General features: G+C 35.9%; 1 protein-coding gene across 5 annotated transcripts in view; it reads right to left on the reverse strand.

Moving 5' to 3' along the window:
- The window catches only part of DIAPH2 (diaphanous related formin 2), a 906,017-nt gene that overhangs the window by 330,141 nt on the left and 550,247 nt on the right, over positions 1-25,629 (reverse strand). For all 5 annotated transcript variants that reach the window (XM_064362655.1, XM_064362651.1, XM_064362641.1 and 2 more), the window contains one exon: positions 5,100-5,225. In XM_064362655.1, the coding sequence (XP_064218725.1) occupies positions 5,100-5,225 (126 nt within the window). The remainder of the gene's footprint in view (positions 1-5,099; positions 5,226-25,629) is intronic.

A 25,629-nucleotide genomic window follows, 5' to 3' on the forward strand; every position in this document is an offset into this window, starting at 1 on the left:
CCCTGAACAGTCTCATAAAAAACGTTTGCTTTGAACTTCCTATTTTTCTGCATTTGAGACAAGTAGGCAATTGAGGGTAAGGAGAGAGTCAGAGGTGAGGAACTTCCCCTCCAGTCTAGCCTGAAGTTCTCAATTTTTCTCTAGGCGCCAGAAAATGACTGGAATTACTACATTCATTAAAAACAAAACAATACAAAACAAAAAACTGCTTTGCTCCTGAGGGTCGTTTTAACTTTTATTTTTGTTTTGTCAATTTTATATAACATTTGCTTTACAAAGTGTGGATTATCATCTCCCTAAAACCTGTTACCGGCATGTTCTCAAAGGTGATCAATGTTACTGGTGGTTGAATAATAATTCTGTGAGTTTTTTCATCTACTTAAAAATTATTCTCTTAATAAAAAAGTGGAATACAATTAACATAATGGCAGGACATTGAAGACTCCAAATCTGTTTTGAATTATCTGGAAAGGATAATGTGCTTCCTCAGTAACTTGATTTGTAACCACTTCAATGACTTCCCTCATACTAGGAGGAAATCCCAGGTGTTGATAGTTAGTTGACAGGGTGTTAATGTCATTAACATTCTGTCAGCTCTTCTTGTCAATGTGTTAATGGTGCCCCTGCTGCTCAGTCACTCTCTGTCCTCAGGTTGGGGAAATGATTTAGCCAGCAGTCAATCAAAAAGCTAAGCTGATTTTGGGCAACAGACAGCCCTGCCATTGATAAAATCTCTGCAAGTAAATGTGGTAAGGAATTTGTCAACTGGATATAAGCAGTAAGGCCAGCATTGTGGCTGATGTGCTTTTTAAGATAGTTTAAGAAGTTAAGGATGGACCGCAACACATATTTAAAAGTCTAAGAAGCCCTCTTTTAATAATGGGTTTCTTTCCTGTGAGAAAAAGCAAGGATTCATAAGTAAAAACGATGCTTTGACTTAAAAAAAAATAAAGTATTGGGGTTCAGAACACAAGACCTGGAAGTATGCTACCTTGACATGTTGAATACTTTGAGCTGAAGAACACTGGGAGGGCCACAGGAGCAAGAAGGTGTCTCTGAACTTATCCCTCTCTTCTCCTTCTACCTTCCTTTGTCTCCTGAAGCAAGTCATAGAAACTAGAATTCCTCTCATATGAAACAAGCCATAAAACCTAGTTAGATCACTTTCTTAGCTCTTCCCTTCTCCACTAAAGACCTTCACATGAGCCAGACATGGTGGCTCACGCCTGTAATCCCCACACTGTGGGAGGCTGAGGTGGGCGGATCACCTGAGGTCAGGAGTTCGAGATCAGCCTGGCCAACATAGTGAAACCCTGTCTCTACTAAAAATGCAAAATTAGCTGGGTGTGGTGGTGCATGCCTGTAATCCCAGCTACTCGGGAGGCTGACTCAGGAGAATCGCTTGAACCCGGGAGGCGGAGGTTGCAGTGAGCTGAGATCGCACCACAGTACTCTAGCCTGGGTGGAAGTGAGACTCCGTCTCCCCCTCCCCCCAAAAAAGACCTTCATATGGCAGGTGTCTTTTCCCCATACCTGGGGGAAGAATGTCATACAGAGATACAGAAAATAATCTGAACCAGCCTTGATGAGTTCCCCCCGCCCCGCCAGCTTATTACCGTTAGATCACATCCTTTTGTCCACCAGTTATACTTCTGCACAACTGCCCATAAGAATACACGGTTTTCCCTTGCTTCTTTGGGTCTTCATTTATGGAGGTTGCTGTGTCACATAAAACTCATATTAAATAAATTTGTATGCTTTTTCTCTTGTTAATATTATACTATAGGATGTCAGTCATGAACCTTGGAATGGGTCAAGAAAGATTTTCTCTCCTATATCATCTAACTTTTTCTTTTTCTTTTTCTTTTTTTTTTTTTTGAGACAGAGTCTCGCTCTATCGCCAGGCGTCAGGCTGGAGTGCAGTGGTGCGATCTCGGCTCACTGCAACCTCCGCCTCCCAGGTTCAAGCAATTATCCTGCCTCAGCCTCCCGAGTAGCCGGGACTACAGGCAAACGCCACCACGCCCAACTAATTTTTGTATTTTTAGTAGAGATGGGGTTTCACCATGTTGGCCAGGATGGTCTCCATCTCTTGACCTCGTGATCCACCCGCCTCAGCCTCCCAAAGTGCTGGGATTACAGGAGTGAACCACTGCGCCCGGCCCCATCTAACTTTTTCTGAGTCAGAACAAGCAACCAATTTTGGGTAGAGAAAGGAAGAGGTGATGAGTTTCTTCTAAAGCCATTGTCCCCTTGGAAACTCCATTCAAAAGGGAGGTTTTCTTTTTTCTTTTTTGGTCTATTTTTTCTGACATTTACTTTAAAAGCTGTGGATCCTCTTTCCTAAAACTGATTATCCTTTATAGCATGCTCTATAAAGGTGATTCAATGTTACTCACATCTGTGAGATTTATATGAAGAAAATTTTTATAACTGTAAGCACAGCCTACCACTGTTTGACAATATTGTTTTGAAGTACTAAGTAAACGTAGGGGCTTGGACTAGATAATCTTCATGTCTCTAGCTATAATACTGTGTGATTCAACACACATTTACTGACTGCCTACACTGGGCTAGGTGGTAAGCATTGTGGTGGGCATAATTAACAAACCATACATAATCTCTGCCACGGGGACAGCAAGACAGAGAACATGTAAATGCCAGACTGTCAGCAGCCTGAGGTCAAGTTTTCTATCATCTTGTGTACCGTTCAATTTTCATGCCTGGCAACGTCTAGTATATTGTAAGTGTTCAATCAAAATTGGGAAAGAGTAAGGGTAAATGTAGGGTGCTCCACGACATAGCCTGTCTTGGAGATTTGAAGATTCACCCTGCATATTCAGTTGCTCTGAGGCCATCATGCCATTGCTGCTAACTATAGCACTGTTGCTGTTCTGAAGTCCAGAGGCATTTGAGTGCTTTTCAGCTTGTGAACTCAGTCCTCAAAGAGAGATTACTGTTTAAGTAGCTAAAGTTACTTTCCATGGTAACTACTCTCATACTTGTGCCCCTAAGTATTCAATTTAAAGGGCCAGTGACTTGAAGCAAAATAATTTATTGGCACTGGATAGAAACATTGGAAAGATCATCTAGTACAAAGGATCCTATATTAGAAATGGAATCATGGTTCTATTTTTAAAACAGGATCAAGTATCCCACAATAAAATATCCATCTCTTTTAGAATTGCCAGAAGGGTAAAAAATATTTATATGTTAGGTAGGCATCAGAACTCATATATATACATATACTGATTATGCATTTTGTTTATCTCTTTCTAGAAGACAGGAACTCTCAATGGGTGACCAAGAAGTCTTTCAAAGGAAGAATATTTTGAGCCACAGTTTTATCATTATAATCCATTAATTCATAGTTTTTAACCAACTCAACTCAATATTCTAATTTTTTTCTCTGAAATAAATTGCTGTGTATTTTATTTTGTTTCTTTAAAAAATATGATATGCAAAGTAACAGCCCCATACATTTTAATACAGTTTTCAATCCCCTTGTGGACAAATAGTCACACTTTAGTGCCACTTAAATAAAGAATAACAGAATAACCATTCATCTGTAAAATACAGATACAGAAGGCTCTGGATTTTCATTTTAAAGTGCTTAATTACCTGCATAAAGAGAGAAATAAAATAAGGAGTCCAGGCCAAGTTCATGAGGGTTTGAAATTACTTTTCTTTTTCTAAATGAGCAACAAAGACGCAATGTTGCAAGCTGTTGTGTGGCTATAAGCCAACTGTAGAATAAAATGTTCAAAAAAAAAGGGGATCAGGAATCAAATTCAAATATATGAGGCAAGAACCAAAATCGAAAGGTGAAAAAAAAGGTGGTGTCTCCAGGAACAGAACAATATAACATATTTTTTTAAAAATGTAATCAGCAGTAAAGTGAAACCTTCACATTAAGTATCCCAGTGTGGCCAGTAATGCAACCCAAGGTTATTTTTGTGGATTCCCTGCCTCCAATCACTCACGAACTTATGTTGCCAATATTTGTATTCATGAAGGTACTCAGAATCACTAAAGGACCATACAAAACACAGCATTAATTAATGAACTAAAACACTGAGGGTTAAATTTTTTTTTTTACATAAATCTAAATTGCCATTCTTAAGTAATTTGAGTTCAGCACTGTAATTTCCAAGTTGGGCAGAAAAGAAAGCATATCAGAGAAGAAAAAGGCAACAGATTTAACCTTGAAACAAGGTGACTGCCAAATAGTTGTTGAAGGAATTTACTTATTATCAGATAAAGAATTTACAGTATTTATTCCCTCTAGAGATATAAAATGGTGAATCAATCTGCAGTTCAAGATATTTATTTAAACCCAGAGGAGAATATGGCTTTAACTTCTGAAAACTAAAATAGAAAATTATAAAAAATCAGCTCTAATGTAGTTTATCTTTAGACACCAGATTTAACATTAAACAATTCAAGCTAAATGCTATTTCTCAAGTTCTCCTTTTATATACTTTTATGATGTATATGAATATACTGCTATAAACTAGAAGTATCAAAAATGTTTAGCAAGAAATGCTTAATGTTATATAGACATCTACTATAATTTATTTAAATATATCATCTACTGATCAGTTCATCTATCCATCCATCCATGTATCCATTTATCCTTCACAATCCTTTCAGCCTAGTGATGTTAGTTATCCTCTTATTGTCCTTGAAAATGTACACATGCCCTCAGAAAATCTATGTACACACACACAAAATCTCAGACAAAAAAAACCAAAACAATCTTCTGTTGATTATTTCCTTTACACATTTGGTTACATAAGAACATTCTGTTTTGTTTCTGTTTAGGTCTCATCAAGCCTCTTAAGACTTACCTTGCATATCCTGTGGGCTTTCAAACGGAATTCTTCTTTGAGAAATAGCATTTTAAAAAAATCTAATTGTTTCCTTGCCTACTGGTTGAAAACACCATGAAACAAAATGTATGCTACTAATAGAAAAACAGCATATACACAAATCCATCTTGATGGTGTGAAAAGACTAGTAGAACTAACCACACAGTTAGTAAACAGACAGATACGGAGATTAATAACTAGACAAAATGCTTAAATAAATAAAGGATATGGTCATCTTTTCCACAAACTTATCGTGTTGACTTTCTGCTTGGGGGAATTTCTTGATGTCACGTTCCAGAAGAACAATTTGTTGTTCCATTGATGCAAGATTGCTCTTGAGAATTTGAGCTGAAACTAAAGAACAATGTGCAAAGGATTTAGAATATTTTACCAGGTGTTCCACAAAACAACTAAAAGGAGACATTAGCAGTAAAAATCTTTTTTTTGTTAAACGTGGGAAACAGTTCCATGAAGTCAACTCACATTTTTCTGAATTACTGCTCATAAAAATTCTACTCTCCATGAAATAAATGAAAATGTGTAATATAATACACCAAATCATCATGTTTAATATGGGAATGTCACCATTTTACTCAGCCATTATTTCAAATGAATACATTTCTATTTAAATTTATTGATGGAATTGCTAATATTTCATTCTTTATAATCTAATTTGAAGATTAAAGAAAAACTAAGGTTCAAAGAGATGTTATTAATTCATGTTCTTAGCTCTATAAATGATTTAAGATTAAATTATATAAAAGGATCAAATATTTTTCTTTTGTTGAAATATCCTGATTTTTATAAACCATAGATTTTACCAATATCTATGGTAAAAGTTCCCATCTCTAGTCCTTTTCAGAGAAATGTGAAAAATAACTGTTGATACAGAAAGATCACTTAGAGCAAACGCCAGCAAACATAAATGCACGTACATACCCACAAAGATTCAGCCTGCCCTCAAACACTATCATTAGTTGCTTTAATCACCCCTAACATTCTCTGCACCTTCCTTTATCTCTCACTGACAACTAATAATTTTAAGTATTATATTCAATCTGCTTCTAAATACATGCGCACTTTTCAGACCTGTCAGGAGATCTTCTTTTTACCTGATACATATATTTTGTAACTTGCAACTATTTTATAGATACTGTATTGCTGCATAACTGCCAATTAGTTATGAAGACACTTCTATCAATATCAACAGCATTTGGCAGGATTCTAGCTACAAAGATGAATTAAGTGTTATAATTTGATAGATGGCCTGTAGCATTGGTTTTTAAACCCAGGCTTCTGAAATACTGTTATTTTCATTAAAGGACCATGAAACACAAATATAAAAATACTACAAGTCTTTCTTTTTTTTTTTTTTTTAAGCAAAGTTAGTCTTATACAGAGACATATCAGCATTACAATGAAAAATTCAAGAGACTGGCAAAATCAACCCCTTGGCAAATTTCAGCCAAACTGTTCGGATACAAATTCATCATGTTGACGGGCACATCTTTATAACTCAATGAGGAGAAATCACCTTAAATATACATGGAAGTTCAAGAGGCTAAAAATCAAACACCAACACTAAAGACTATTTTTTTCTATTAATCTGTCAGTTTAAATAGCTCTGTCCAATTTAGTTCCATTTGTTTAGATCTGACAAGCTTGGAAATTATTCTTTATTGCAGAAGAGAGTTTTGCCAAAAATTTGCTAATGGTTCACCAATCACTGCTTGCTTTATTTAAAGGATGAGTTTGCTATGGAAGAAGTAATTCTCTCTCGGATTTTAAAATTGAATTTTTTCGCTTACGTTTCTCTGGTGTATTCTCCCTAATTATTCAAAAGATTTCTCTTTCCCCACTTGGTTGATTGAAAAAGTGAAGACAGGTGGGATGCTGTGGCTTCCATGCCTGTAATCTCAGCACTTTGGGAGGCCGAGGTGGGTCACCTAAGGTCAGGAGTTCAAGATCAGCCTGGTCAATATGGTGAAACCCCATCTCTACTTGAAAAAAAAATAAAACAACAACAAAAAAAACAACTAGCGGGGCCTGGTAGTCAGCGCCTATAATACCAGCTACTCTGGAGGCTAAGGCATGAGAATCCTTCAAACCCAGGAGGTGGAGGCTGCAGTGAGCAAAGATCCTGCCACTGCACTCTGGGCAATAAGAATGAAACTTCATCTAAAAAAAAAAAAGTGAAGATGAAACATTGACCAGTTACTCAGGTTATTTAGGTTACACAGGCATGATGAAGTTCAGCACACATTACCCAAAAATATGGTGCCTTGGCATATCGAGTACTTTAAGCTGAAGAACTTTTAGAAATGACACATGTAGGAAGGACTATCTGATCCAGGGCACAGGTATTAAGATCCTCAAGTAGGTTCTGCATGGGGGCTCACACCTGTAATCCCAGCACTTGGGGAGGACAAGGTGGATGGATTGCTTAAACTCAGGAGCTCAAGACCAGCCTGGTAGGCCGGGAGCGATGGCTCACGCCTGTAATCCTAGCACTTTGGGAGGCCGAGGTGGGTGGATCACCTGAGGTCCGGAGTTCAAGACCAGCCTGGCCAACATGGTGAAACCCCATCTTAAAAAAATAAAATAAATAAAAAAATAAAAAAAAGAAAGACCAGCCTGGACAATATGGCAAAACTCCATCTCTACAAAAAATACAAGAATAGCCAGGCAAGCTGACTCACACCTGTAATTCCAGCACTTTGAGAGGCTGAGGCAGGAGGATCACCTGAGGTCAAGAGTTCGAGACCAGCCAGACCAACATGGAGAAACCCTGTCTCTACTAAAACTACAAAAAAATAAGCTGGGCATGGTGGCACATGCCTGTAATCCCAGTTACTCAGGGAGCTGAGGCAGGAGAATAGCTTGAATCTGGGAGGCGGAGGTTGCAGTGAGCCAAGATCCCACCACTGTACTCCAGCCTGGGCAACAAGAGCAAAAGTCCCTTTCAAAAAAAATAAATAAAAGCTAGGCTGGGCATGGTGACTCACACCTGTAATCCCAGGTCTTTGGGAGGCTGAGGCAGGAGGATCACGTGAGCCCAGGAGTTCGAGACCAGCCTGAGCAACATAGACTTTGTCTCTACCCGCCCCCCTCCAAAAAAAAAAAGAGGTAGGAGGATCGCTTGAGCCCAGAAACTTGAGGCTGCAATAAGTTATGATGGCATCACTGTATTCCTGCCTAGGTGACCGAGACCCTGCCTTAAATAAATAAATAAGTTGGGTGTGGTGGTTGCGCCTATTCCCAGCTACTGAAGAGGCTGAGGTAGGAGGATTGCTTCAGCCTGGGAGGTTGAGGATGCAGTGAGTCATGATTCTGTCACTGTTTTCCAGCCTGGGCAACACAGATGGATCCTCTCTCTTTAAAATTAAAAAAAAAAAAAACTTCATGTGAATGCTTTTTTTTTTTGAAATGGAGTCTAGTAGAGATGGGGTTTCATCATGTTGAGATCTGCCCGCCTCAGTCTCCCAAAGTGTTGGGATTGCTGGGATTACAGGCGTGAGCCACGGCGTCCAGCCTGAGAGCTAACTTTCCTATACGTACACTGAGGAAACTAACATCCTTATTTTTGAAGACAAAGGGACATAGAAATACAAACAAATAGGTCTTGCAAAATTTCCCCCAGTTTATTGTACTTAGCTCATACATTTTCTTCTCCCTATCATATTTTCCACATCTCTCCATTCTTCATCAAACATACAACAGAAAATACTCAGGTTTAACTGTTTCTTTTGATCTTAATTTCCTTATGAAGGTTCCCCTCCCAAGTTATGTAAAACTTAAATAAATGTGTGTTCCTTTCTTTTGCTAATCTGCCTTTTGGTATAGAGACCCGGCCAATGAACCTAAAATGGGGGGAAAAAAGTTATCTTTTTAGAAATAAACTCATGCTGACTTTCTGTAATACATAAAATGTGCTCAAAGGCTAGGTTTAGGTCACAATAGTAATGCTACTAGTAAAAAGGGGATGATGATAATGACTTCATCTTCTAATCATTCAGTACAAAACTAGCCTAATCAAATTGCTATACACACAGCATTCTACATATCTCAAATAATAAGTGAGAATATTTTTTAACCCAGTGAAATTGCTTTTACCCTAAAGTTGCATTCTGAATAAATCAATATTTTTCTGAACATCTGTCCTCCCCAATTTCACATGTATAATCTTCGGTCCTCTATAAATCTCTCCACAGCTCTAGTCCAAATTCTCTACCATTTCATATGCACTCTCTGTTTGTTCAAGTGATCTTCCACCTATCACCTTCTGCTTTGAATAAGAATTGGTTTTTGTCTCATATACATAAACAACGTCTTCTTTATAAAACTCCATGCTGCCTAATGGTAAGATCTATATTTAATTTTTTGCTTTTCCCTCAGTACTTATCACTGTGCTCAGTATTTATCACTCAATAAATATTTATTAGATGAATACATACATTTCAAGAAGTTTTGGTTCACATTTAAATTTATGTCTACTTCCACAATTGAAAGTACAGGGAGAGCTTAGATATAATCAGAATGATTTTAAGTCACCATGCCAATTACTATATAAGTAGAGAAAGAGAGCAGGGAGTTGAAATCTGTCTAACAATATATAGAAGTGGTTCAGGAGATGCTTTGACAAATGGGAAAGTAAGGAACGGGGATAAAGAAAAAAAAAGTAAAGGGCATCTTTCTTTATTAGGCTCTGCCATTCTTCCCCTCTAATGAATTATTTATATTATGCCTGAACAAAAGAGAATAAAATATTGGAGATGTAATAATCTGAGAATTCTAGCTTATAGAGAAATTTATGGCTGCATTAAACAATGCCATTATGTAAAGTGTGTATCCTTCCATTGGGGGAATTATGTTATCTTTGAGTTAGAAGTAACATTCAAGGAGATTTGGACCAGCCTCTCACATTTGAAAAACTCAGGTTACAGAGTATCACAGTCTAAGTCCCTGCAAAATATAGACTGAGTTAAGAGCTGACTTGTTAAGGTCTTGTTGGGTTGAGTGGGATATAATCCCAGAGAAACAGGCAGGAGGGAGAGACAGCAAATACAAGAGGGTAAACCCTCTCTACTAAAAAAAATACAAAAAAATTAGCCAGGTATGGTGGCAGGTGCCTGTAGTCCCAGCTACTTGGGAGGCTGAGGTGGGAGAATCACTTGAACCTGGGAGGTGGAGGCTGTAGTGAGCTCAGATCATGCCATTACACTCCAGCCTGGGTGACAGAGTGAGACTCTGTCTCAAAAAAAAAAAAATAAAAATCCAAAAACTATGCAATAGTCTATATTTCCTTGCCATTTAAAAGTTCATTACTTTGGCTTTCTAGGCTTGCCTAAAAGGTAACAGATGAAAAAAAAAAAAAAAAGTATTAGGAAAGAATTAATATGTGTTTACCTGCCTCATTAGTTGCCTCGAATATATTTGCTTCGATCTTAAGAGTTGGGACTCAATTAATGTTATGATTATTTAAATATTTAACTAAGTCTTAGTCTACACTACTTTTAATATTTCTCAGGTAGGAGGTACGTGTGTGTGTGTGTGTGTGTGTGTGTGTGTGTGTGTGTGTGTGAGAGAGAGAGAGAGAGAGAGATTGATTTTTACTAGAGGTTGCAGAGTGATGAGGGTACCTGGAATGCCAAGAATATTTAAGTACCAGAGTGGGTTAGAAATGCTTGTCTACTGCACAGCCTCAGCCTCAGGATATATTTTTGTGCCTGTCATTATATTAGTTCACTAATATAAATTAGGGAGTCTTTAATGACAGTGCAAACATTTTCTATCTGAGTAAATTCCCACTAAAGGCATTTTCAATGACTGATTAGTCAGTCTGGTAGCACTTTAATTTTTTTCTCTCATTTCATTTTTTACATCTGCTACTGAATTACTGAATCTGAATTATAACACTAAAAAATTAAATTATAGCTATCGGGTTCCTTATTATAGCTTTCTTCCTTGTACTCCATAAATAACCTTTTAAGCTCAGTATACTCTCTTGAGTTATATGTAGGAGAAACTTTCCTCACAAATCTTATTTATCTACTTGCTTCAGTTGAAAAATATACATATACTTTTTCCCTGGCTTCAAGCAAATATATGATAGTGGCCTGATCCTCGTTCAAAGCATTTTAAATGACAGACTTTCTCTAATACATAATTTTAAGAAAAGTAAAGTATAAGACAAACATTTTAAGTAAGAGTTTGAACAGAAAGACTCTTCAATTACACAGTACATAACAGATATGCATGCAAGAAAAAAAAAATCACAGTATTCCAGTGACATTCTCTAGACCATATTCAGAATGTATAATTTTATGTAAATATAAAAGCATTTCCAGGAACTTGTGGATTTTTCTTCTGAATTAAATGTTTCTATTAATTGTAACCATTGACAAAGTAACAGAGCACTTCTTACATCTTTGCTCTAAGAAAGACCAAGTAAGAATCTACTCTTGCAAGTCTGTATATGAATAGACCCAAGTATGATTATATAAGTACCCTGTAATTTTTCTTAACTGAATATATTTAGTTGAAGAATTACTATCAGTGAAGCGGCATACCATTAAAGTGACTCATCCAGAAAGCATATGTAAAAAAGAAAAGGAACATTACAAGCACCCTGAACAATAGACACCATTAGTATTCTTTCTCAAGTGCATTTATAAGTTAGTTTCATTTTATATGAATGCTTTACCTGGAAATGAAGCAAATGTGTTTATACAATAACAATAGCAAAAGCTCATCACTGGGAGCTTCTCTGGCCTTTAAAGAAAATAAATAGTAAATGGCACCCAAATAAAAAATCCCTATAATGAAAAAAAAAAATGAGAAAATGACTCATTCTTAGGAGAAAAAAAAAATTGTTAAACAGTCACCTTCACAGAAAACACAACTTGAATTCTCATTCCATAAAACTTAAAAACATGCATTCCAAATATGTGTTCCTAAGTACCATCATTTACTCTCTAATGTGTGCCCTTGGGAATAAGGTGCCATTTTTCTCGACTGGATTCATAATATGGTCTGAACTGATGCTGACAGCAGAGGAAATCCAATAAGAAAACATGAAAGCTGCATTCTATGATTGAACTCTTAAAACTTCACTAAGTACATTTCAATGTCTGAGTTCATACATTCGTACAAGTTCTCAGCCTGGTTGAGGAAAACCTCAAACTGACTGCATGTTTAAAAAAAAATAAAGAAATAGAGACTTCTAAACAAAAGAAAACAAGGAGGAAAGAAAAGTTTGAAACTCTCCAAATAATTTGCAATAAAAAAATTCTGTAGCCTGAGCACCAAACCAACAGTAGCGGACAGTCAAGCTGCCCCTTGAAGAATCCCAGTCCCTTCCCCTGCTGTCTCTTCTGCAAGTGTTATTCTGCCTGCAGCGAATACTATGTGTGAATTTTTAAATCAAAAGCTAAAAAACAAACTTAAATCTCCTACTCTTCTTGACAGCCTTAGCTCAAGGCCAGGACTAGGAAGTAATAAAGCAATGCTAGATGAAGTCTTTTTGGAATAGTTTGTTCTCCTCAAGAAAAATCTTTTTAAAAACTCATTTGGTCGTTTTGTAATAAAAAATCCCCCAACGCACCTGCAACTCAAACTGGAATAATTTTAATAGGTCAAGTCTTATCGACTTGATATTGTTCTATACTGAATTGTCTTCCCCTGGAGATTTTATGTAAATGGCTGGAATGGCATTCTTCTCAATAAAAAAGCTTGTCAGGAGCTTCAAATGCTGATAAATCCTTTATGACAATCCCGTACTAATGTCTTCACTTGTCAAATCTATGTAATGCATTCTTCTTTAACCTTGGAACTAGAACACTAATGATAAAAGTGAAGGTTGTCAGGCTACTTAATATAACAATAGAAAGGCTTAAAATAAATTAGTGAAATTATGGAAAAGCAAGGGCTATGGAAAATGTAAACTTGTTGACTAAGACTAGAAAGAACAAAACCCTAGTTTAAGAGATCGGAAACTACTAGTCTGTAAAATTTGGAATTTTGAGTATATGTTTATAGGAGTCTTTAGTTGTGAACAATAATTAAGTAGTACTGAAAAAGGTGTCAAAGAAAAAATGGGTAGAGAACAACTTGTATTCAATACTGCCAAACTGTTTTGACAAATTAGATGCGATAAATGAACAGTGTTTGTTTCACACCAAGACGACCACCTGCTTCTTGAATAAGCATTCACAAATGCTTTTATCCGAGCAATCACTTAATGATAACTTTACTAATATACCCTTACTTCTGGTAAATGATATCTTCAATAAGTTGTGAAAAGATCATACAGATTGATGAACTATTTGAATAGATACTGTCTTTCATATTACTATTTGGCAAGAATTAAGTACATGTAAATAGTGTTTCCATAAAGCTATAATGCTATATTAAAAGAATGTTAGCCTTGTTGAGTGCAATTTTTGTGATCCTGGGTAAATTTTTCATGAATTTTATTCCTGAACTCGTCAGGGAAATTAATAGGACTATATGTAGATTCTTGGACTTGACACAATTTTCAGGAACAAGTTTAATGCATGAAGTCCACATGTACGTAACATATACAAAGCCACGAATTTTCACCCAAACTGAATGCAGGTTGTTGAGGTAAAATAATCCGTAATTGTGAAACCTTTATTTTAGAATACTAAAGGCTAGAGATTACAGTAGTAAATGCAATTTGCTAACTAACTGGAGGGTTGATGATGGACCTTTTGAATTTGATGGAAGGTTAGATTCTTTTTTGAGGGGAGGAGGGGATGGAGTCTCATTCTATCTCCCAGGCTGGAGTGCAGTGGTACCATCTCGGCTCACTGTAACCTCTGCCTCCCAAGTTCAAGTGATTCTCCTGCCTCAGCCTCCTGAGTAGCTGGGATTACCGGCTCGCACCACCACACCCAGCCAATTTTTGGCATTTTAAGTAGAGACTGGGTTTCGCCATGTTGGCGGGGCTAGTCTCAAAATCCTAACCTCAAATGATCCACCTGCCTCAGCTTCCCAAAGTGCTGAGATTACAGGCGTGAGCCACTGTGCCCAGCTACAAAGGTTTTCAAAACGTCTTCTTCTCTGAGACCCAAATAAATATCTACACTATGTTTTTCAGAATTCTCCATCTATTCAAATATGTTCCTGAAATTCCTTCCACCCCGGCAAAAAGAGAATAAAACACAAAGAAGCCTAACGACACTTTTGTGTAATTCAAATAGCAACTGGTCTCAAAAGTCATGTTCAAAGACAGGCTGTTGAAAATTTTAATTCATCTATACAGGTGGGAAAATATTTGGCAAAGCAAAGATGAATAAAAAGCCCAGAGACTTTCAAGTGTTCTGGCAAAAATGTATACAAGCACAAATACACATACAATCTGTCAAAACGCTCTGAAATATTCAAATACCTAGTGATCATCTATGAAACAAGGGAAAGGAAAGTGAAAATGATCACTAATACAAGTACTATGAGATAATGTCTTGCATATAGAAGGTCCTTAAATAGACATAGGTATAAATTGCTTGGCTAGACTAGAGAAGGCATTGGTGATACCTGCAGGCCATATCTGGCTGGCCTCCTGTTTTTGTATGGCCTGTGAACTAGGAATGCTTTTTACATTTTTAAGTGGCTGAAAAAAAAAAAATCAAAAGAAGGATAGTATTTTGTGACACATGAAAAGTATATGAAATTCAAATTCAGTGTCCATAAAGTTTTATTGAAAAACAGCCAGGTTCATTCATTTAAATATTGCCCATGGCTGCTTTTGCACTATAAAAGCAGACCTGAGTGACAGGGCCTGTGTGTGGTCCACAAGCCATAAAATATTTAATATCTGGTTCTCTGCAGAAAAAAATGTTGATCCATGTTCTAGATTCATAAAAATGCCCTCTTGGGGAGGGATATCAATTTCCTAGTCCAGATCGCTCATGAAGATATGGAAACAGAGAGAAATCAGAAGTGGATTGCCTAGGTATACACCACCAGGCCTCTGGATTTCTTGATGCCTCTATAACCATAATGCAACTGAGTCTCCTTGCAACAATCCTTTGCATCCTTCTGAGGGTAAAATGTATATTGTGAATTCCATAATGTGGAGTTGTTTATATAAGCTTATTCTGCTGAATGTATCAATAGAATGTTAATTTAACAGGATGGAAAAAAGCATTTTTTATACAGTTTGCACAATGCCACAGACAATTATGATCAAAGCAGGCTGGCAAAATTTATTTTATAAATCCTCAAATTAAATAAATAATATATGAAAGCAACAGACACCCGTAGAAACTCAAAGCCAAGTCCTGTATCCCAGTCAGTATCAAAGGAAAAATCAGCCACTCTAAAGCAACATGAAATTCAATCTCAATGGCCAAATTATCACTTCTGAAAATAACACAGAGGAGTCCAAATCAAATTCTCCATTATCCCATCTTATAGCTTCCTTTTAGAATTGACCAAAATGTATCCTAAATAACTGATCTCTTTGCCATTACCATCGGCTTTAAAATTACACACCCATACATTTCAGGAAGTTACTAAGTAATAAATCCCAGTGTTGTACAAACAGATGCACAAACACACACACGCACATGCTCATTTCATCCTCATAACAACCCTATAGAATATATCTTGCTATTATGCCAGTTTTACATATGAAAAACCGAGGCAAAGAGAGAGTAAATAATTTCCTCAAAGTCATGTAACTATTAAGTGGCAGAGACAATATTTAAAGTTAGAGTCTCATCTGTGCTCTTAACCAACATGTTCTACTGCCTGCTGAGAATAAGGCAAGATTTAGTTTGGCAGTATTTCCAAGTACGGGAAGTACAAGGTGAACCTGGTATCTGATGTTCTTTTAGGCTGCGAAAGTTAACACATAGTTCTGCTAATGACATAGCACTGTAATAGCAAACATCAAGGAAGTGAGAGGGCACTGTCTTTGTCCCCATGGAGCTTTATTGTAGGGAGGTTAAGACAAGCAAATACAAAGATGTATAAATTGATGGAAGTATCAGTCAGATGATAACAGACTGAAGAGTTAGTAGAAAGAAAATAATTTGCAAACAGGAGATGTAACGTCTTCTTGGGATATGTGGCAGTAAATGAAAAGAATCTTTTTCCATTTTCAGTCAAGAATGAGAAGAGATGTTTATCTGGGAATATAGATTCAGGGATTTGCGGAGAACAAACCTAGTTTGGAACTGCTGTTGTGGGGAAAAAAGAGAGAATTAGAGTTAAATGAAAAGCTACCCCAAGTCCATCAGGAAGCTAAGGTTAGAAATTATGGAACGGATCCCATCAGGCAGACTGTATGACTTTTGTCATGTATGCAGGAGTTGGGATTGGAACAGAGCAACAGGAATAGCAGGGTGTGGATGGCAGAAGGCTAAAGGAGGGGAGCTTGAGGCAAGTGTGGGGATTCTACAGTGCTAGACAGTGTGTAGGTTATATGGCAAATGCAGCTTGAGGGGAGCAAATAATTTGGGAGAAAAGTAAGAGGGGCTGGGCGTGGCGATGCACGCTTGTAATCCCAGCACTTTGGGAGGCTGAGGCGGGTGGATCACCTGAGGTCAGGAGTTCGAGACCAGCCTGGTCAACATGATGAAACCCTGTCTTTACTAAAAGTACAAAAATTAGTCAGGCGTGGTGGCACATGCTTGTAATCCCAGCTACTTGGGAGGCTGAGACAGGAGAATCTCTTGAACCTGGGAGGCAGAGGCTGCAGTGAGCGGAGATCATGCCACTGCACTCCAAACTGGGTGACAGAGCGAGACTCTGTCTCAAAAAAAAAAAAAAAAAAAAAAGAGGATGAGGAGGGTAAGGATAAGGTCATAATGAGAGCAACAGAAAAAAAAAAAAGGCGCCAGAGGCAAGGGCTGTGTGAGTATGGTTGTGGGTACAGGGGCACATTCAGAGCTTGAGATCCTGTCATATGTGATGACAAAGTCTGATGTTTACATGCTATGGGGGGAGCTGAAATGGAGAAAATAACTCATGATGATAGAATCAAGGCAAAGGATCAAATCAAGGCGAAGGATCTTTGAGGCCAAGTTGTAGATTGAGGCATCATTTTCAATTGTGAAGTCATCAACATTCATCTTTTTTTTTTTTTCACCAAATAAACATGTATTTCTGGTTTTGTGAATTGCTTTTGTATTTTGTACTTTTTTTTTCTTGGGAGATGTTTTTGTGTTGTTTCTTGTTTTGATGGAAGGTTATGTTCAGGAAGAAGTAAGAGAATAGGTCTGTGGAAGAGAGTATGATTAGCATAAGGTAAAAATCAGATTTTAGCAGAGCAATATTTTATTATCTCTCTGAGGGAATGCAGATTGATAAAAAAAAATCTGTGTTTTGGTGCTTTGAATGACGTGCACACAAACATTGTGAACAATTTTGTTTCCCATATTTTCAAAGAACATGATATTAAAATAATTGGTAATACTTTCAAAATGTGAATGGTGTGTTACTGTAAAAATTGTTTTTCAGTTATTTAAATTTCATTGAACTCATAAGTTACATAGATACACCAGGTTATTTTTAATACAGTGTTGTGAACTTGAAGGCTTTCTTTTTCTTTTTTTTTAAACTTTCAGCAGTCTAGGATTTTTAGAAAACATTTTTTTTTATAAAGTGCCATAGGGCTACAGTGAATTATACTTAATTATATACATACTGTTTACTTACCATATTCATTTTTAAATGGCTGCAGTTTTCAGATATGAATACATAATGGTAAAATAATAAAACAGTACATCCAGATGTTAAGAGATGACTGAACTATTCCCTGAGTTCGATCCACATATGTTTTGTAAGCCAATTAACTCTTCCGAACCTCTGGAGGGTACCAATAAGAACCCTTTCAAGAGTAATTTTCTTTAAAAAAAAAAAAAAAAGCCTGAAAGAATTAATATGTCTCAGAACGTGTCCAAAAAAGCCCAGTAAACAATTACTTTAGACCTCTGACCTAACGTATGGACTACTGCCTAGACAGATTTTTACTCAATAAAACAGACAGCAAATTTATCATTTACCTTTAGAATTTGCTTTGATGAAATTCTAAAGTTTCCCTCATTCTTCAGGGAATGTATAACAAATGTGAGACAGCACAGTAACAGCAAAAAGAAAGCTGGTCTTGGAATCAGAAGACCCAAGTCCCACTTCCTTTACATATGGCTTTGGGCAAGACACCTAAACCACTGTGAGTCTGTTTTCATACCTGCAGAACAGGAATAATATCATCTGCCCCTCTGATCTGTTGGGATGGTTATAAAGATACAAGTTGGCTGGGCATGGTGGCTCACGCCTGTAATCCCAGTACTTTGGGAGGCCAAGGCAGGTAGATTGCCTGAGGTCATGAGTTCGAGACCAGCTTGACCAACATGGTAAAACTCCATCGCTACTAAATACAAAAAATTAGAACCTGGGAGGCAGAGCTTGAAGTGAGCCAAGATTGTGCCATTGCACTCCAGCCTGGGCAACAAGAGTGAAACTCCATCTTAAAAAAAAAAAGATACAAATGGGTCTGTGACTCTTTGTAAATAGTGTTTGTAATAGAAAAATCTTTACTTGATGGCATTATAAATGCTGCAATAAGAAAATTGTGCTTCGCAGCAGGATGGAGCCAAAAGAGTTCTCTGGCTCCTTCAAGTTTCTACATACAAAGGGAATATTTAGAAAGAAAACCCCAATACATGGAATATATTTTTCACAGGAAACTTTCCAAAAATTCCTCTAGTCTACAGCAAAGGATATTTGCATTTATTATAATTTTGTCAACTTATAAAAATAATTATGGTTGATTTCAGACCCATAGTATATAATAAGAATTCTGAGTACATTTATTATAATATCTATGAAGATTTCTTAACTATATTTGAAAAGAAATGACTACTTGACACATGGAAAAACTGTTTGAGGCCAATACCATAATACTGTTTCAACTCCAAATAGAGATCTCTTTCATGCTAAATACTTCTATAGAGCAAGATGACAGCTTTTCCCTTGTTTCATTTGCTGTATTCTATTCTCCTTCCCACCATTCAGATGGAAGCATTCCCCAAGATCCTCTGTTCTTTTCTCAATAAACTCTATCTTAATGCATTGCTCTTACACCAAGGCTTTTGTTATTATATATAAGTTGAGGATCTCCAAATCTCTGTTCCCAAACCCTAACCTTTTATTTGAGGAATGGTCTTCCAGTCTCACATAAAACACGTGTAATTGAGTGTCCCATGTCTTCATAAGCATCACATCCAAACCTGCGCACACCACCTTCTCCCAGAAGCCAGATCTATTTCTGATTATCCTGTTTTCCCCAGTGGCATCACCACTGTTCCAGCTGTCACTGCTTAAAACCACAGAGATAGCTTTTACCCTTTATCTTTTGTATTAACCATAACCAGCCAGTCACCAAGTCTCATCAATCATTTTCAAAATGCCTTTGGAATGCATCTTTGTGCATTGCAACTGTGACTTTTAGGAAGTGCATCTCACCTAAAGGTTAGAACACTGTAACTGTTCTACATTCATTCAATCCATATCACATAATGTTTCCAGAAAAAAAATTCTTAAGACATTAATGTCACCATATCACTACTTGATTCAGTGAGTTAAAATTAAAACCTTCAATTACATTTGAAGTTCCCAAAGCTACCATAGGTTACAGAATGCCATTAGAAACTAATGAATATGACTAACATCCTGAACATGAATCAAGAGGTTTTTGGAATTGAATACATTTAAGTAACACAAAATAGTGGGAAATGGCAGTGCTATCCCAAATATAAAAAATAGTCATAATCTCCATGGTGGACATGAAAAGAAAAAGCTTTTATAAACCCCACACACCAGTCTTACTGTCTCCGGGGAATTAAAAGTGTACCTGTGCCCTTTTGACACACACATGGACACAGTTATACATAGATGGATAAGGGTATAACAGTATTACATTACTTATTTCTCTCTGTGGCATGGGTTATAAGCTATGATTTAAATTGTTTCTTTAAATATGCAAATCACATTTCATGCATAGATCCCATATTGATCTTGCAAAGACCAGCTCTCAGCTACATTTTTAGCATGACATACACAGAGAAATCTCAATTTTGCTAAGATAATCTTCTTTTATTGCATATCTACAGTTTCCTCTCTACAATTGCTACTAGTGTCACCCTTTAATGAGTAGTGAGGTACAGAGATTCTAATTTTATTTGAGATTTTATTCATTTAGAGGAAAAAAGTTCTCTCTATTACTTTTCAGAAATAGAAAAACCATGTCTTATTTACATAATTGTAAACTGCTCATTTTCTTTTCTCCATTAGCACAATATTGTTGCCTAATAAAGGGTATGATCTTAGAAAGAAAAAAGTGAGCATACACTAATGAGTGGTATCAGAGCAACAAGCGAAGTTGGAAAACATTTTCTTCACTTGTCTTACTTATCATACATCAACAGACTTCATTTTCTACTTGAATTCTCTCCCCCACAAAAATAGTATTTTCAAAATTTCCACCATACACACAGAATCTAGCATATGACCCCAATCATTTTAGGATCCAGGGACTTATATATTTGCAGCTAAAGTTTAAGTATTAGGAAAACTACCATTTTCCTCCTAAGATTTGCTGCATGCACTTGCTGAATTTTCTAATATAAAATCAGGGGCAGGATTTAATAATATAAATAGTTTAAGGACAAGACACAGTGGTTCATGCCTGTAATTGTAACATTTTGGGAGGCTGAGGTGGGGGGATCGCTTCAGCCCACAAATTTGAGACCAGCCTGGGCAATCTAGTGAGACCTCGGCTCTATGAAAAATTTAAAAATTAGCATAGCATGGTGGCACACACCTGTGGTCCCAGCTACTCGGGTGGCTGAGGTGAGATGATCATTTGAACCTGGGAGGTAGAGGTGGCAGTGAGCTCATATGGCACCATTGCACTCCAGCCTGGGTGACAGAACAAGATCCTGTCTCAAAAATATTAAACACATTAAAAAAAAAAATTGTTTAAGGATCTAAAGATTTGCTTAAAAATAACTTGGATTTTTAAAAACTGGATTTCAATTTTACAGTCAGTTTTACATAATCATACCTTGTATTAACTAATCCAAATTTAGCAACTGGGTTTTACTTTTGGATTATTAGCTTTCCTTATATAATCTAAAAAAATCTTGATTTGCCTCACTATTCACCATTACATGAAACTTTGATTTTGTAAGACTTGGAATAAACTAAGACCAATTTGAGATAAGTCTTTAAAAGCGTTCTCTTAGTGTAACCCTGATTAAATCTTTTATAATCATTTTATCAAGAAAATTATATTTCTGTCATGTCCTTGAATGTAAGGGGTACATTTTGTATTTCTCAATGGGCCTAGTATATTATGTTGCGCAAAGTAGGATTAAATACATGTTAGGTGAAATGAACAAACATGTTACTATCCAATGGTTTAATCACTAATCAGCTAAGAATAAACTATATGAAGTACTAAATAATAAATGAACAGAATAGGGAAATATCCTTATGATATTCACATGTTATGTTGACCCACATTGCTTTAATGATTTTGTGAGTTTTCTACTGTGCTCAGAACACTCCATTCAGTGCCATGAATGGCTAACATGTTTTGTCAAGTCTGATTATGTTAGGTGAATGAATAAAGGTGATATAAATTTTAATATTTTTTCTGTATTTTTATGACATATACATTAACTGTAACTACTGGAATGTATACATATACACATATATGTATACACACACACATACACATATATGTATACACACACACCTATACATATACATTTCTACTGATTAAATTCCTTAAGGGAATTTTGAGTACAAAATTAATAGTTGATCCTCACGAAACTGCAATTTTTGTAAGTCAATGAATCCATGCCAAGGTATAGATGATGGAACAAGTTCCAATTCCACCCCACTAAGTAGAATTCCTGAGATTCCAGACTGCCTGAGTATTTACATTACATACTTTAAAACATATCCTCATCCTTCAGAAACAAGTCCTGCCATGTTTTAAATTATATTATGTAATTCTTAATATAGTATTTATTTTTACAGTCTTACACTCCAGTTTACAGTGGAAGGAACATTCCATTAATAATGACTACAGACTTCCAAGTCTTTCTGGGACATTCTTCCATTTGCTCATTAGATATGGGTAGCATTTGGGAGGTGGTGACCATAATGACACATTTTAGTTCTTCTTTCTCTTAGTGCCTAAAAAATTTATAATCTGCCCTGCACCAGAAGCATTTGAGTCTCTTATACTACTCTCTAAGTACATCTTATGTGTTAATTTTATCTATTCAATAGGAATGTAAGTTCCTCTAGAGTAGCTGTGTCATATTTTTCTCATAGGACCTACTATGCCTAGGTACTACCAGAAACCCTCCATATTTATCTCTGATGTTAAAATTAAAATTGCCAACAAAATTCTACTCAGGTCATTATTAGATTCTCTTTTGCAGATAGTCTATGTACTATTGGTAACAATATTAACGACAGAAACAAGACAGATGCCTTCAATTATTTGTGTTTTTTTCTTAAAAATATGTTAATTGGGTAAAATGACAATAGCTTATGGGAGTTGAGGTCATCGTGAGAAAAAAATTCCATATATAAACACTCAATGGTCCATTTTTCTGTTGTAGAAATGAGAGAAAATGATAGACTCAGAACATGAAGTTAACATTTCTAGTGAATATGAGTGAGCAGCAGTAAAGTTTTTAATACATTAAGCATGACTAATAAATATAATTAGAAAATCCAGCAAGGTCAATTAATCAAAGAGGTCAGTTAAAGTGGGTGTCCAGAAGACATGATATACATGTTAAATAACTGAAAAAATATAAATAATATTCATTTGATAATCTTTCTGATGTAGGGCTGAGGTATCCTATATGAGTTAGGCTCCGATTGGCTATCTGCAGAGCCTTCCTTGCACATAACCCACACAGGAAGCATACCCTCTAAACCAGTTTCTAGATTGATTTCTAGATTTAAGTTTCTAGAATTTAAACATTCATGAAGGAATCTAATTAGAAAAGGCTTTTGGAATGAGTTCCTATCATTTAAGTATGTTTACGCACACCTAATTAGAGAGTAAATTTAAAATGACTTTAGCAAGTATTTTTCAAGCAGTCAACATAGTTTTTGTATAAATGGCAGGTTTCTTTTTTAGCATTATTTCTTGGTTCATATATTTAATTAGAGTAAATAACTGTACCAATAAGTACAACTGCCACATAAGGGAGGTTTGGAGAATAAACACAATTGACTTATGATAAGCCAAGATCTCAAATGTCGAAAGCAGAAGTACCAGGGTGTACTCAAGGATTGTCTACTGCCTGCAAATAGTCAAGAGTGCCCTGGGCCTCAGTCAACATCTTAAATTCAGTGAAGTGCAAGCATTGATTTCTCAAGGAACGTGGCTAGACAGAGGTGGGTTTAGAGAACTTCTATCATAAAGGTGATAGAATGGCAGACAACTCAATAAGAGATATATCCCTTATGACCCTCTTTACTGAGGTAATTTTCGATTCTTAGCACACTTAGATATTTTGATTTGGGAATTTTATAAGACAGATATCCATCTACAATGAATGACTCATATAAGGATTAAGATATCACTAATATTAAAGCACATCTAATCATAAAAAAGCTATTCCTCTGCCAAAAATATGTTGATAAACTAGGAGAGAACATAGCATAGTTCCCTTAAAAGACATATTCGTTCACCTAGAAAAACTTTACTGCATTCATGAACATGCACCAAAACTTAAAAAAGTAAAAGTAACATATGTGCAAAGCATTTCTGTTTAGCAATCTTACCCTCAAGAATGAAAGAAGAAAATGAGTTTGTTGTTAGATAAGCACACAATTAGAGAGAAGTAAGATCATTAGAAGCAGAAAGTGGTTTATTGATGGGCCTCATTGTTCTCAGTCCATAAATGAAACCATTTTGCTCCTAATGACCATAATCTCCTCCTTAATCTTGACAGTACTAAATTACAGTTGGATATCTAATGATCTCAATCTTCCCCTTAGTTTATTAAAGCATAAAAAGATGAAGCAGATACTAAGTGACCTGATAATAGTTAAAGAAAAACCACATCATAATTTTACTGACTAAACTCGGTGGTAATTAGCAACAACGGCATTTGTCACCACAGCCTAATTGAAAAACCCTTGACATGTTGAAAACTGATTCTTTTCAGAAACTGGCAATTAACAATTGGGGTAAGAGCATACCCCAAACAAACTAAATATCATTATGTTTTATAGTTAATAAGGGTCTAATTTGGTTAGGAAATGGTTGCTTTTCGTGAGTACATGCTACTCCACTTGATATTCAAGACATATCTATCTTTTTCATTTAATTTTAAACTAAAAAAGAGTAAACAATAACTTTATCTACTTTGAACTAGACTCAAACAAAAACAAAAAACTCAGAAATACATAATTGCTGCTTCTTGAATTGCTAATGCAAAGATTCTTCCATTCATTCATAGTTGACACCAAAACAACTAAACTATGAAAAATCGAGAGCTAGTTTAAAGTTGTTTAAACTAATAGGATACTACCACTTTAAATCAGTAGAAATACAAGTTTTGCTACATCATAGAGAATGTTTATTAAATATCAATTGTCCTAGAAGTTTTAGACATTAGAAAATATAAGGCAAAAAATGGAGACAGGCAGTATAAAAGGTATCAAAAATGATATTTTAACTTAACCTATATTCAATTATATTTGAAGAAATATATAGTTGAGTAAATAAAAACATATTAGACACTAAGAGAAATTAAAAATGTTTGAATTTAAAATAATCATAGTGACTATAATCGTATAGAATGATCTACCATTTTCTACCCCAAAACTGGTAAGGGGTTAAAAACAGTCAAAAAACCATAAGCTGATATAAGTAAATTTGAATCATTCCTATTTGAGAAAACATGAAAAACACTACTAGTGGCCTAAAATTTAGAGAGAGTTGGCAGTGAATCTGCAACTAGTGAGAGGATACTTAGGTAAATTATCTAGAAATCAGAGTAAAAATTTGAACCATATGTAATAGTAAAATTTCTTCATTTAAAATAAACATTATGAAAAAAGGAAAATTTGCCCTGGACTCAGAAATAAGGAATACTTAAGGACAAAAGCAAAACTAAGATCCTTTTGCACTTTAAGACAAAACAAAGCTGGGCTCAGTGGCTCACGCCTGTAATACCAATTTGGGAGGCTGGGTTGGGAGGATCACTTGAGCCAGGGAGTATGAGACCATCCTGGGCAACATAGGGAGACTCCCTCTCTCTCTCTCTCTCTCTCTCTCTCTCTATATATATATATATATATATATATATATATATATATATATGTATATGTAAAATATTAGCTGGGCATGGTGATGCGGGCCTGTGGTCCTACCTACTTAGGAGGACAAACCAAACTATAAGCTCCAGAAAATTCTCTCTCAGAATTCAAGGGTCACATTATACTAGCATTGTGTATTAGTCTGAACATGTAAATGAAGACTGATTATATGACTTTCAGACCTTCCTTTAACAATTATGCCACATTATATGTTAAAGTGAATTTAGGAGAAATCTAAGAGATGATTCATATTTAATATGTGGTCTTATTAAAAATTGACTTTGACTTCTGTACATGGGTTAATCTACTTTGGTCAAAAACATTTTGTCATTCAGAATCATGTTTTTCTATTCAACAATCTAGA

Source organism: Aotus nancymaae, unplaced genomic scaffold (assembly GCF_030222135.1).
Source record: "Aotus nancymaae isolate 86718 unplaced genomic scaffold, 86718_ANA_hifiasm-v0.15.2.pri h1tg000004l, whole genome shotgun sequence".
Classification (NCBI taxonomy): Eukaryota; Metazoa; Chordata; class Mammalia; order Primates; family Aotidae; genus Aotus; species Aotus nancymaae.